This window comes from Cervus elaphus, chromosome 29, assembly GCF_910594005.1.
Source record: "Cervus elaphus chromosome 29, mCerEla1.1, whole genome shotgun sequence".
NCBI lineage: Eukaryota > Metazoa > Chordata > Mammalia > Artiodactyla > Cervidae > Cervus > Cervus elaphus.
The window spans coordinates 27,277,117-27,292,418 of record NC_057843.1 but is presented as its reverse complement, the minus strand read 5'-3'; the positions used below and the strand labels follow the sequence as shown (position 1 = coordinate 27,292,418).

The 15,302-nt window shown below is 40.9% G+C and overlaps 1 protein-coding gene across 17 annotated transcripts in view; it reads right to left on the bottom strand.

Moving 5' to 3' along the window:
- BNC2 (basonuclin 2) overlaps positions 1-15,302 on the bottom strand; it is a 470,587-nt gene that overhangs the window by 156,497 nt on the left and 298,788 nt on the right. For all 17 annotated transcript variants that reach the window (XM_043890869.1, XM_043890870.1, XM_043890872.1 and 14 more), the window contains one exon: positions 14,484-14,586. In XM_043890869.1, the coding sequence (XP_043746804.1) occupies positions 14,484-14,586 (103 nt within the window). The remainder of the gene's footprint in view (positions 1-14,483; positions 14,587-15,302) is intronic.

Here is a 15,302-nt window from a genome sequence, read left to right as displayed (position 1 = left end):
TGATTTTTTTTTTTTCTCGTAATACATGAGGGATAAGTAGATGAATACTCTTATGGTCCATTAGGAAAGTGAACCTACACTGTAGGGAGAAAAGGGGGACAGAAGGAGTTCCAATGAGCCCCAACTGTCCTACGGATTTTAATTGCTCCCTATTTGACATGCAGCTTTGAGTGTATATGGATATGCGCACACACACACTCACACTCACAATTAGTCCAGAGTAGAATCTGAGCTCCACTTGAGACTATATAGGTAATATTTCAAACTGATTGGCATTTGCCCCCCGGTGGCCTTATGAATAATACAGTCCTCACAACAGACTTTGCATTAAAGTCTGACTGAGGCATATGCAGTAGACTATCAAGGCCGTGATTCAGAAGCTCCCTCTCTCGGCTAGGAGAGTAAACAGATCCTTGGTTGTACTTGTCTTCCTTCTTCCTTTTCCTCCCAGGGTCCACTTTTGGGGGTATGTCTCTCCTCATCTGCATCTCCATGAGTAGGTGGTTAAGCAGAAAGAAATGCAATCTGCAAGCTTGACAGTAAGTCTAGGAAGACATCGAATAACTGAATCTGCCTGCCATGATCAGGTTTGGGGATTACTATTATTATTCCTGCTGTTGTTCTATCCAGTCTCTAGTTACCAAGGAGAGCCGAGAGCTGACTACACAAAACCCTGCTTTATATAATTCACAGATCAATGAATTAAATGCACACTGACTACAACAGTTACTTTAAAAGTAACTACTGAAATAAGCATATTTTGTTTGCTGAATATCCTTCTATTTAACAAACAAAAAAAAATGAATTCTGTAAGAGGATAATCACCCTACTCCCAATTTATTAACTTTAAAGACTTAATTTTCCTGAAGTAGCATAGATCTGTATCAGAAACTTCATTATGGAAATATTGCAAAAGCAAGTCATATTTATTTTTGGTAGAATATGCACTTTAAACTCTACCACAGCAGTGAAGAAGTATTTCAAACCTAGAGAGAACAGTGATACAAAAGCCAGCACTTGGTAGAAAACACCTAAAAGAAAGAAATTATTATATTCAGTCTTTTTTTAATGAACGTCACCTTTGTGTCACAAGTATTTTTCCTTCCCTCTCCCAGTAAGTCAGTCTGAAATCTCACTCTAAATCTATAATCAATCTCTCTTTCCCCCACTGTAATCCCTTGAAACTCTGGGCTATCACACACACTTTTGACACTGACGTGTGTTTTCTTCTGGATTGCTGGATTTGCTTAATGCATATATCAAGTATCAAACTGCTTTGCATCAGTGACTGGCGGGATAAAAGACCTCTCTATAAAGATTTGCTCATAAAAAAGGGCTAAGAAGGCTGTCTTAGGAAAAGGCTAAACTAACCAATTTTTAAATGCATGAGCAGAAAATGTTAAGGATTAAAGCAATGCTTGCCGATTTTTTCACTAATATCATCGATGTATGGCTGAGCAGAGAGGAAGGCCTGAAAAGTTCCTATCCCATTTGCTATCAATTGGCTCTTTGACACCTGAGTTATCAACAAGGCAAAATAGCATTCAGAGTTTAAGCCACTTGCAAAGTGAAACTATTTTCTACCATCACAAATATTTCATGGAGACCAACTTTTGAGAAAAATAAGTCTCCTGAAATGACATGAAGAAGGAAACAGGGGAGATACTGGTTAGTCCGGTGAATCCTGGTTACCAAATTCATAATAATGACTCTAATGTCTAATTAGAAGGCAAGGTTTATTCATCAGGATCAACAGGCACAATTTTTTTAAAGATCCAAAATTTCAAGCACAGCCATTGTTCCTGTAGATATTTTACTGTATTTAAAAACCAGTAATAGAAAACACTTGCCAAGTTCATTTAGTCTCTGACTGAGGCACACATATGTGATCTCCTAATTTACAGCTTGCACGTACAGATGTTCACACTTAGTAAAAGGGCTTCTTAATAGCTTTTTTTTAATTAAAAGTGTGTTGATAATAGGTGTTTTAAACATATCCAAACAACAAAGCTGAACTGACAAATGCCTGTCTTCATGTCTCACATCGAGGCAAGATTTTATGAGAGAAAACGACTATGATTCAGTCACATGTCTATATGATAAATTTTACCCCCCCCAAACCTCCAAATGAAATCTTTCATTAATTTTTTTCTCTATGATCTGTTTCCAAGTCGCAAATGTTAGACTGCTACTAGGTTTATGTAGCCGAAAGCAGAACCACACAGCCGTTGCTGGCTGCCTGCAGTTTTTTTCCCCTTGCAAAACTTTGAACCCCATCCAGCTTTGACACACTGCCTCTTCAGTTAATAACTATCAAGTTTCCCCTTGTCTCCTGTCTACTTTTCTTTGAGGCAATTGCGCACTCAGCACCCCGAGATAATCACACACATCTATAAGATAAAAGCAATGGCATTAATGTAATTGTCTGCCTCTCTCTCTTTAGCCTAATCTTTTTTTCCTTCAGTTTTGACTGCCTATGTGACACCTGTTTTTGTCTCCTCTGATCCCACGACAGGTTTTCCGCTGACAAGGTTTTTGCCTGACAGAGATTCTGCAGACAAGAACATAATAAAATATGAAGAACTGCTTGTCAGAGTTTCTGCCAATGCTCATATGAAATAAAGGAAAAAAATGACTCTTTTTTTTTTTATTTTATAAGGGGCCCTGTGATGGTCGCATTTGGCCCGTCAGGAAAAAGACCTCTCCCTGGCCAGATTCTCCAAGCCAAACAGGTGTTTTCTTTTATGTGAGAGGTTGATTTGTTTTTTAATTTTTACTGATAGTGGAAAACATGAACAGCCAAAAGCGGGGGAGGGGAGAATTTCTTACCCTCAGATTTTTGCAGGCAAAGGAGTATTGGAGAGCTACTAAATAAAAAGTGAAAAATATTTAGCTCAAGACAGATCTTCTGAATAAAACAAAAATGCCAATATCTGTTAATGAGCAAACAAATTTAACTTCTCTAAAATTTACTTCTTGGTTGGGTAGGCTACTGAAACCTTCCACCTACCTTTCACTTGAAGACGCACAGAGGAACAAAGATGAAAACAAGAGTAAGGACTGATAAAGAAACACAAAAACAGAACTAAAGGCAGGGTGGGGTGGTTTGCAAGCTGTGCTTGAGGTTGCTGGGAAATAAACTGGCAACCAGAAATCAGAGACTTTTAGGTACATGCAGGAGATTCCCATAATCCTTCGTGCCATGTGTTACCTCACTCCCTCAAGTGGGGGATGCTACAGCGGGTATCAGCACCCAGAGATGAAGAAGTGTTTTTCCTGAGGTCCCAAGCTAGTGGAGGGGTTGGTATTATGGAAACTAACCTTCTGGTCTCAGTGAAATATACTGATACCATACAGAACTGATGCCTTCAAATTGTGGTGCTAGAGAAGACTCCTCAGAGTCTCCTGGACAGCAAGGAGATCAATCCAGTCAATCTGAAGGGAAATCAACCCTGAATACTCATTGGAAAGACTGATGCTGAAGCTGAAGCTCCAGTATTTTGGTCATCAGATGTGGGGAGCTGACTGATTGGAAAAGTCCCTGATGCTGAGAAAGACTGAGGGCGGGAGAAGAGTGCGTAAGAGGATGAGATGGCTGGAAGGCATCACCGATGCAATGGACATGAACTTGGGCAGACTTCGGGAGATGATGAGAGACAGGGAGGACTGGGAGGCTGCAGTCCATAGGGTCACAAAGAGCTGGACGTGACTCGGCAACTGAACAGCAATAACAATACAGAAGGAAAGACTTAATTGCTTCTGGGGGCACGGAGGTCCAGCTTCCCTGATGACCAGGGCAGAGGGAAGGGCAAACATCAACAGCCCAGCACACGTGTGAGCACAGAGGACTGAGTGAAGGAAGGACAGGAGCCGGGATAGGGGATGTTAGGATTCTCACACCAATTTTAACGACGCTACCAGCAAACCAGGCTAACCAAACATGCTCTCACACCGAGATCCACAACAGCCATGCCTAACAGAAACAATTCAAGTCACATATGTAATTTTAAATCTCCCTCAGTGCTGCTTCAGTCGTGTCTGACTCTTCGCAACCTTATGGACTGTAGCCTGCCAGGCTCCTCTGTCCATGGGATTCCCCAAGCAAGAATACTGGAATGGGTTGCCATTTCCTTCTCCAGAGGATCTTTCTGAACCAGGGATCGAACCCACGTCTTGTATGTCTCCTACACTGGCACGTGGGTTCTTTACCACTAGTGCCACCTGGGAAGCCAATCTCATTTAAAAAGCAAACAATGAACAATGAAACTAATTTTTCAAAAATATTTTCTATTTAGCCCAATGCATAAAATATTTCACCAATATGTAGACCACTTACTTAACTTGTATGCAGAGTGTATCATGCAAAATGCCGGGCTGGATGAAGCACAAGCTGGAATCAAGACCACCGGGAGAAATATCAGATATGCAGATGACACCACATTTATGGCAGAAACTGAAGAGGAACTAAAGAGCCTCTTGATGAAGGTGAAAGATGAGAGTGAAAAAGCTGGCTTAAAACTCAACATTCAAAAAACAAGAAGATCATGGCGTCTGGTCCCATCACTTCATGGCAAATAGATGGGGAAACAATGGAAACAGTGACAGACTTTATTTTCTTGCGCTCCAAAATCACTGCAGATGGTGACTGCAGCCATGAAATTAAAAGACACTTGCTCCTTGAAAGAAAAGCTATGACCAACCTAGACAGCATATTAAAAAGCAGAGACATTACTTTGCCAACAAAGGTCCATATAGTCAAAGCTGTGATTTTTCCAGTAGTCATGTATGGATGTCAGAGTTGGATCATAAAGAAGGCTGAGTGCCGAAGAGTTGATGCTTTTGAAACATGGTGTTGGAGAAGACTCTTGGGAGTCCTTTGGACTGCGAGAAGATCAAACCAGTCAGTTCTAAAGGAAATCAATCCTGAATTATCATTGGAAGGACTGATGCTGAAGCTGAAGCTCCAATCCTTTGGCCACCTGATGTGAAGAGACGACTCATTTGAAAAGACCCTGATGCTGGGAAAGATTGAAGGCAGGAGGAGAAGGAGACGACAGAGGATGAGATGGTTAGACAACATCACGGACTCAACAGGACATGAGTTTGAGCAAGCTCTGGGCGATGGTGAGGGACAAGGAAGCCTGGTGTGCTGCAGTCCATGCGATTGCAAAGAGTCAGACACAATTGAGCAACTGAACAACAGCAGCAAGTAGACCACATAAAGACCATTTTCATCGAGCTATTTTACATTCTTTTTTTCTAAGATTAAATCTCTAAATTTCAGTGTACACTTTATACTTACAGCATACCTCAGTTGGGACTAACCACATCTCAAGTGCTCAGTTTGAAATTAGTGGCTTCCTTTTTAGACACCCAGGTCTAGCGTTGCCTTGTGTTCCTTGACCAATTGAACTTAAGGCCCCAAAAAGCTCTTCTTTCAATTAAATGTGTTTGCACTTGATTTTGTAGGATCACCAGACCATACAAGCAGGCTGGGAGATCTTGAGGCCAAAGGAGGGATTTTATTGTGTATCAAGAAACACAGTCTGGATTTGGAACCAGTCTGTTGTTCCATGTCTAGTTCTGTTGCTTCCTGACTTGTATTGTATAGAAAATATTTAAAAGAATTATGGCCATAATTGGATAGATTTGTAAGCAATCTGTTGAGAAGCCCAGTAGTAAGTTTCCTCTCTCCTAAAGGAGATCAGTCCTAAGTGTTCATTGGAAGGACTGATGTTGAAGCTGAAACTCTAATACTTTGGCCACCTGATGCGAAGAGCTGACTCATTGGAAAAGACCCTGATGCTGGGAAAGATTGAGGGCAGGAGGAGAAGGGGACGACAGAGAATGAGATGGTTGGATGGCATCACCAACTCAATGGAAGTGAGTTTTGGTAAACTCCGGCAGTTGGTGATGGACAGGGAGGCCTGGCGTGCTGTGGTCCATGGGGTCGCAAAGAGTTGGACACAACTGAGCGACTGAACTGAATTGATACAACACCTTTGGCTTCCCTGGTGGCTTGGTGGTAAAGAATCTGCCTGCCAATGCAGGAAGGTGGGTTCAATCCCTGGGTGGGGAAGATCCCCTGGAGAAGAAAATGGCAACCCACTCTAGTATCCTTTTGTCCGGGAAATCCCATGGACAGAGAAGCCTGGTGGGCTGTAAGTCCAAGGGATCTCAAAGAGTCAGACAAGACTTAGCAACTAAACAACAAATAAAACACTTTGGGTATATGCTCACTAATGACAGATTAACTCACACTTCTGAAGAGTTACAGATTTCTACCCTCCTGAAAGGAAAACCCTGGTGAGGAATGAGTCGCACAGACAACATTTTACGCCTCCCAGAATACAAGTCGGAATTTCTCTAAACACCACAAATATCTCATCCAATGATTTTACTGTTCAAGTGCAGGGCTGAGGGGTGGAGGATGGGCATGGGGGGGCGGGGAACCACACGAGAAGAAGTCCTCACTATGACACAATAGGAGGAGGAAGAACAGTTGAGAGTTTTGCTGAGGCATCCTGGATTCTTATGACCCAGAAGCATCTCCTCATTATCTGAACAGAGCATCCTGAGTAAAATGAGAGGAGCTGAGTATGTTTCATTTATAACCCCTTCAATTTGTGTTCTGCTTAACCTGCTGAACTCCAGTTAATTAAGATGTTCCTATAAACAATTAAGCTTCCTGTAGGATCGTTAGCAAGATATAAAAATTTATGATGTAATAAAGTGCAATAAAATGATAAAGTGGTTAGCCCATCAAAGCACTTCACATGCAAGAATACAGGTATGAAAATAGGCAAAAGTAGCCTTTCATCCTGCCTAAAATTCATTTCCTCCTGGTTTTTGGATTTTCAACAAATAAGCAATCCTATAATACAGTTCAACTGATGTGCAGTTCTTAAAATATGGGGAAAAAAAAGTGTTTCAGACTTCTATTCAAGTAAGGGCTCACATGACACTTTAGGAGAAATGGACAATATGAAGCTAAATTGGATTTGCTGGAGAATACAAGATCACCCTGGCAAAACTGGGCCCTACAACCAAAGAAACTGATGACCTTCCTCTAGCACTGGGCACCAGAGAAAACCTGCATGGGGCCCTAGAGAGTATCATTACTGTTCAGTCCACTTTTTCATTTAATCCTCCCTCGAAACATCACTGTGCTATTCAGGTAGATTCCTATTATTATCTGAGTTTACAGATGAAAAGAACTGGGGCTTACTAAATAGAGACAGAGATGGGATTCGAAAGCTGGCCTGAATACACTCAACTTTTAACCCCATCAACCACGATAAAACACGTCTGTTGTGTCGTCAAGGTTGACGTTTTACTACTATAAGAACTTGGAAACAACTAACACTTAGTAAGTAGATTATCTCATTTAATATCAGAAATAACCCTGCAACTAGGCACTATCATTGTCCACATTCGCAGATGAGAAAACAGAGGTTGTGTAACCTGGCCTGGGTCCCACTGGCAGCAGGTGGTGGAGCCAGGAGGAGAACTTACACAGAGCTGCAGTTTTACCTCCTTTTGTCTTCAGGCCCACTCCTCCCATTTGTGTACCCGAAGCTTCTTCAGACCCTGGGGCTCCAGTTCTGTAGTTTCAATCTCCATTTCCTTCCTGGAAAGTCCTTAGCAGGGGACCTGCACTGTACACTTAAGAGGTCAGGATTTATCAGATCCACCTTATGTTTCTGTCTGAATAAAATGGAGCTAGAAAAAAACATCTGGGGAGCTAACAGGCAGACAGCCCAGGACTTTGAAGGGGAGGCACTGTTTGTGCTGTGATTTGAAGAAAAAAAAAAAATCAGAGTTCAAAGCACTGTTCCAAAGGTGGGCAGACTGAGAAACAAATCAAAACAAGCAGGTCAGGGACACAATAAGAATATAGTTAATGCCATGAATCAAGGAGCGAACCGTCACATTTGTGAGGGTGTCCTCCTTTTCAAGCTTATCAGCTGTGATCAGGGAGTGAAGGGGAGAAGCACAAGAGGGCACGGTGCCCTCAGGTCATGCAAAGATGGCTCATGTGCCAGGCAGGAAAGCGGCCTTGTGTTTGCTCTCTAAAATAAAAATAAGTGGAGAGATGTTCAAGGACTTTGTCCATGGAGGCAGAGCTAGGAGGCACCTAAGAGCTCGTTTCCCTGACTGAAAGAGAATCCTTCAGCTAGGCAAGCCAGGTGTCAGGGTCACCATGGGGAAGAAGCAAGTCTTCTACAAAGACAAATTCTTTTAAGCAGATATTCCACTAATTTCCACCTTTTCCAAACCAGTGCACCAAAGGAAGAGAACGGTGGGGTTTCCATCCTCGTGTTTCTAAGGAAAGTCCTAGAGGCACGGCAACCTACTTCCTCCCAAAAGATCAGTTGTCACTGCCACGCTGAAGCCTGCATTTATTTCCCTGTCCTGAGGTATCAAGTCAGAACCTTTCTTACTCTTTTCATCTAACCCTAAATAACCCTCTTCAACAATTCTCTCCCAAAGCAAAATTCAGTCTTTCTGGGACAGTCTTCAGGTTCATAAGAAGGAGGCTAGCACTTTGCTGGTTAGTATCTGCAAGCATCATTTTCCTTTGTCAGAGGACACTGTTTTACTCACTCTCCTCTCTTACTCTTGACAAATTTACAAATGATCATACAGAAACTGCTGCTGCGTTACTCGGAGTGAGCATGAGGTCACAGAAGTGTCATGCGTTATTGCTTTTGATAGAGGACTTCTAGAAGGCTAGCGAAGAACAGAGGGTGGAAAAGGAAAGCTTACACTTAGTTACACTGGCTCCTGGACTCGAGTCAGGGAGAATATTACAGAGTTGGGGATAAACTACTTTCACAGATGTTTAGACAATTCATAAGAAGAGCACAGACTGGGACAAATAATAAAGACATGTGACCTTTCATGGCATAAAATGAAAAATGACTGGTTTTGATCCACCCTGCTTAAATCCTTATAAAGTACTGTGCAGCCAACAAATCTGAGGAGTCTGTAAACAGAATGCTGCGATCTCATGATTCTAAATGTAGGACGGACATAATCAAAAGGTTTTTGATTACAGAAAGCTCAGAACCAATGGCCTTGATTTGGGACTTAATTATGCAAATTAAGCCTAACTAGGGTTTTCTGTTAGGTGTATGCTTGCCAGATTTAGCAAAAACACAGGACCACTCAGCTAAATTTGCAAGGTACGTGTTTATACTAGAAAATTATTCACTGTTTACCTGAAATTCAAATTTAATGGGATGTCCTATATTTTCTATTTGGGTGAGTGTCTCTATAAATACCCCTGTTCTGATAAGACATATCTAGTAAAGAGCTGGGAATTCAAATTCAATGATGCCGAGAAAAAAAAAAAAGAGAGAGAAATTACTTCCAGTGAATTACAAAAAAATAAATGCTTGAAATTAATGGATTATATGAATATTAAGTCTTACAGTACATTAAACCATAAAGATGGTTGGTAGATGACACTAAATTAACTTTATATTGCTTACCGTTTCCTGGGGCACAGAGCTGAAGAATCAAAGCATACCTGGCCCAATACTTTAGAGATGATATATGTTCAATAAATATCTCTTCACTGATGTCCAGATGACACAGCCCAAGCCTGTTCATTTTACATTAAAAATTCTGAATAGTTTCAATACTGGCAGGAAAACAGCTGGCTTGCTGAGCTAATAATTAAAGTATTTAAAGTCAAAGTATTCTATAAAGAAAATAATCTGCACCAAGTAAGCTACTATGGGGTTCATTAAGCTATATAGTACTTTTTGTTTTTTTTTTCCATCAAGCCTCTTACCCTTGAAAATTTTTTACTGGACATCCCAAGAAACAGTGGATTTTTTTTTTAAAGGTAGTTTTAACAAGTGAGTTTTGTCAGAAGTAAAAATTACTGATCTCGCCAAGGAAAAAAATTCTAAGTTAAATAACCTTTCTAAAATCTGCCCACCTCTTTTATGAAATCAAATATACCCCACCAAGTTTTTATTTTAAACAATAATGTTCCAGTTGTCTTAGATTATCATTAAATGTCTGAAAATCATTTAGAATACCTTATCTTAATCGTTTAGAAGTAAAATCATCATCTAGACTCTATACATTAAAACTAATTTACAAATAATAAATACTAAAACTCGTCTGATACAGTAGCCCTCAACCTTTATGTCCCACCTCCAGTTTATCACAAAGGCAACAGGGTTTATTTGATTACACTTCTTGCTGGGAGCAGGTTTCTCAGAGGAGACTGATGATATAAAGCACCCTTCTTTCCACTCCCACTTGCGCACTACTTAGTATATACTAGTAATACTTGCTAATTTGTAAGACTATATAAAGCAGAGGAGAAGGGGGCAGCAGAGGATGAAATGGTTGGATGGCATCACCACCTCAATGGACACGGGTTTGAGCAAACTGCAGGAGATAGTGAAGGACAGAGAAGCCTGGTGTGCTGCAGTCCACGGGATCACAGAGAGCTGGACATGACTTAGCGACTGAACAACAGCAACAATATAAAATCTTTGGCCGAGAAACTTCTCTGGGGGTCCAGTGGCTAAGACTCTGCATTTCCAATGCTGGGGGCCCAGGTTTGATCCCTGGTCAGGGAACTACATCCAGCATGCCAAAACTAGAGATTCCAAGTACCACAACTAACACCCAGCGCAACCAAATAGATAAAAGAGTGTTTTTAAAAATTCTTTGCCTGAAACTTCAATGCTGTGAATAGCAAAATTACTATCCTAGTATGGTGGGAAAGGGTCAAAATGCCATGTCCTAAATTTCGACCAACCCAAACATTTATGTCATCAGTAAAGAAGCCCATTACTGCTCCGATGCTGATATCTTACTTTGATAATGTTACACCAAGAAAAATTAAACTTGCATAAAATGTGTATTTAAAATTTTTTGCAAGACTCATTCTGGTAATTTAAAACAAATGAAGGAAAAACACAGAAAAGACAATGCAAAGAGAGGAAGGGAAAAAAAAATACAGTTGTTAGGTCAATTACGTAGTAGTATGTTGGAGTCCTATAACCAAAGACTGTGAAATATGACAAAATTACAAAACGCCAGGTTATTATACACTGTCTGTATGGACAACCTATACCCCAAAAGAACTTGTTTTAAATAATGTTAAAAATCAATAAAGCCCTGCTTTTATTATCAAAGTACACGAGCTGAAATTCCTTAATGGGGAAAAAGAGCAGGGAATCCTTCATTAATTCAGTGGGAAATCCCTCCTGGTAGTCAAGGAATCATTTTCGGGTTCCCCCCTCTCAACTCAATGGTGCTAAGATTTCAAGGAAGTAACCTGTGAATAGCACCATGGCCCAGGGAGTAATTTCAAAGTTCAGGTGTTACAGTATGATGAATTCATTATGCCTTTTAATTTTTTTAAACATCTTAAAGATTTCTGTAAAGCAACTAAAGTCACTAATTCAAGTAGGTTTAAGATACAATCTATAAGGCTATAAAGTGTGTGTGTGTGTGTGTGTGAATAACCACCTACGAAATAAAAAATCATGTGAAGAAACTGAAGATGCTGATAACAAAGAAGATATAGGAAGACATTAATTCAAAAGAGGCCAACAAATTTCTAAAAATTCATCTTTTTTGTAAAGAACCCCTGATTTTGGCATTTAGCTATTTTTAATGGCAAATGTTAATTTTTTATGGTACAATTACTGGTGGAGTGTATTCAGTGCTATGGTGAAATGATTACATGAGATGTATTTTGGTAGTCTTACTACTTGCTGTTCTATCCACTTACACAGAAAAATCACACCATAGAAAAATAAGTCACTTTCTCCTTGTCCCACGTAAAGAATAATGTCCCGAGTAAGGCAGCCAGAGAGACCGCTGTGCTGTGCCTCACCTCTGAGCAGAAATAACTGAAGACATGATTTCAGGGTTTTCTGTGCAGGGGAAGAGAGTGAAGCAATTAGTTGAAATGCTAAGGGCAAAAAGAGTGGATGCTCTCATTTCATTGCCAACTCAAAAGCTAGGAGCCAAACCCTTGCTGTCATATATGTCCTACTATATGGGGGAAGAATGGGATATGTATCTGTGTGTACATATTGTGAGTTGTATACAGACATGTTGCTATTGTTGGGGGGAAAGAGATCAAGGTGATAATAGTGGTGAGGAAAAGTTAGCACTGAGAAACTTGGAAATTAATATACCAGAAACACAAGATTACTAATGACACAGTAGGAAAAGCCCAGTCTGATGTAACAGAAATAACCTTATTCAAGTTTGGGGAAAAAACCACATCCCTCAGAAAATCTTAGAAACAACCAGTGGCTGGGGATAATTTATGTTGTTCACGAAAGAAGAAATATTGCTTTTCCCTCCCCATTACACTACTAATGTAATATGCATGTGGAAGTTAGACAGATAAAATAAACTGGTGACACAGTAAACTTTTATACTCACAAGGCTACCGCAGTAGATAGATGATGGTAATGCAAGATGGCTTTGGAAAAAATGAGAGGGAATGAATGAAAAGTCCTTTGTTTAATGACCGCCCCCCCTTATTGCTCATGTTTGTCCAGTTTGTTTCTTTTAACATGTATTATTTATTTTAAAGACTTCATATATTTTATCTTCAATACTCACAATAATCTTACAAGGCAGGTATTATTAACCTTCTCTTAGAGACAAGAAAATTCAGATGCAGAGATTTTGAGCTATGTCCCATCAAAGTCGTAGAGCCAAGATTTTAGCCCACACTGCCTGCTGGATTCTTTTTCATTTTTTCTTTTCTTTTTTTTTGTCTCCAAGATTCTTAATGGGCTGGGGACATAAGCTATTACCTGGTAGAGCCAAAACATATTGTGGCAAAGGATACTTAGTGATATGAACTGAACTGTGTTCTTGCCAAATTCATCTGTTGAAGCCTTCATCCCTAGTACTTCAGAATGTGACTGTGTTTGGAGACAGGTGAGGCCATCAGGCTGGGCCCTCACCCAACATGACCGGTGTCCTTATGAGAAGAGGAACCTGGATGCACAGACCCCGAGAGCACACAACGTGAGGGCAGCATCTGCAAGCCAGGAAGAGAATCCTCAGAACGAAACCATCCTGGTTTTGGACTTCTGGCCTTCAGAACTGCGTGGAAATAAATTTCTGATGTTTAAGCCACCCACTCTGTGGCATTTTGTTACAGCCGTCCTAGCAAGCAGACTACTGTAGGAAAGGAGAAGAAATCACCGAACAGTCACTTGCAAACAAAAGTGACAGCAGCTGAAACATTGTTCGGAACGGGACTGAGAACTGTTACAGATATTGGCCTTGTTAATGAAGCAGGAACAAGTTCCCTCCCTGGAGGTGCTGGAGGACGGTGGCTTTGTCTGCCAGGCACACGCCTTCTAGTGTGTTCCCCCCATACTACTCTTTCTACCTCTTTTCTCTCCCTCACAGACACAGGGCTGAAACGTCTCCACAATGCTAACCCACACACCCCCAGCAAGCAAGATACATGATAAATTGAAGGCGTTTCAAGGCATGGCCCGGTGTCGTTTCTTCAGATCTTGCTAGAATAACATGACATTTATAAAAATACAACCCACTGGATATTTGGCACCGCTTGGGAATGAAGAATATGTCCACTTAAGAGCCAATCCCCCAAGGCTGTCAAAAAAATCTCAAGCCAGGATTTCTTCTATAAACATTACCTATCTTTTAAGATTCTACAGTCCAGGAAGTGAAGAAAACGTCTCTGCTTATTCCCAAGTCTCCTCTGGCCTCAACATAACAAACATAAACCAGACAGAAGGACAGTTAAATTCCTGGTCAAGGCCCAGGGATGGGACAGCTCTGCATCTGGCAAGGAGCCTCTGCGCTCCCAGCCATGGCCCTGGGTCTCCCTCGCCCGGAACACACACGTATGCAGGGCTCACCCTCCACCGGGGGCCAGCCTCCTCCAATCCCTGGGCACGCTCAAAGGGGGTATTTACAGATTATTTTTTCAGATACCAGCCAAATAATGTTCCCGTTCACTCACTCACCCACCTTAAGACCATACAAAATTTAACATCTGGGAGGATCAACTCTGCCCTGAAAGCAGATGACAAGGGTGAGCAGTCATGGAGGAGTTCTCCTCAAGCAAAGAGGATTTGCCAGCTCGCCTCTGAGGTCCCGGCCCTGAAAGGCCAACTGTGGTATGTTTGAGTTTCCATGGGGCCTGGTGCTTGCTGGCTGCTGCTGCTGCGTTCACTCAGAACCCAACTGTGCTATAAACATCTAGCCCTTCTGCTGAGAGCTGCCTGCCTGGCCTTACTTCTGGGAGCCAAGAATATGCTATTTGGGAGCTGCAGGCTATACTGCAGCTAACACTTGGGGAGCTAACACTTGGGGCGCAGCTGACCCTTCTGTACTCCAGGCCAGTGATGGCTCTAAAAGGGAAAAAAAAAAAAAAAAAAAAAAAACCCACGCTTACACGAACATAACAAGAGCAAGGAGAAAAGTCCAGATTTTCTCACCGTGTGCCACCCAGCCATGTTTACACTGGTCGCAAGTCCTCAGGTTAATCTTCCCCGGCTGGAAACACTCACATGTGCAGTTCACCAGCGTGCAGCGGATGGCCTGAGAACGAGAGGAGGAAGAAAAGATCAGCGTCTGTTCAAAAGGGACCCTGCTTCTTCAGCATTTTAAGAAATAACACCTTCTTCCCATTTTTCACAGCTTTAGGGGTCTGGAGAGTTTTAGAGAAAAATTTTGAAACCATCAAAAATCTCTTACCAAAACATATTAGAAAACAAAGCTGATTCATTAATAGAATGTTTCTTGCCATTCATAGGTAAGCTTTAAATTGGAAGCATAGACTAAGCACTATAAGAGTGAACCTTATTTTTTTCTATCAGATGCTGGTTCTGTAATACCAGAGATCCGAAAGAGGAAAAAAAGATTGCTGCTACCCAATATTCACTGACAAGAGTGCAAAAGATATAGACTCTCATACAATAACAAGTGAAATGCTGAAAATAAAACATGATTAACAAATAATATTAACAGAATATGACTTTTCTTCTGCAGTATTTCATTGAAATGCTTTATCAATCTCTCAGACACCTTTTGAAAGACACTCCTTTTGGCCCAATAACATCCATCATATTTCTGGCATCATTTATCACTTTCTAACTCCTTGATCTTTTTCCCTCCTTGAAATATTAATTTCATTTGCATTCCTATTTGAAAAATGCAAAACAACCCTCTCTTTATTTTAATGATGTAAGAAAATAAGTTCAAATTTGTTTTTAGATCAGATGTAGAATAGGAAAAGACATTTATGTGAATATTCC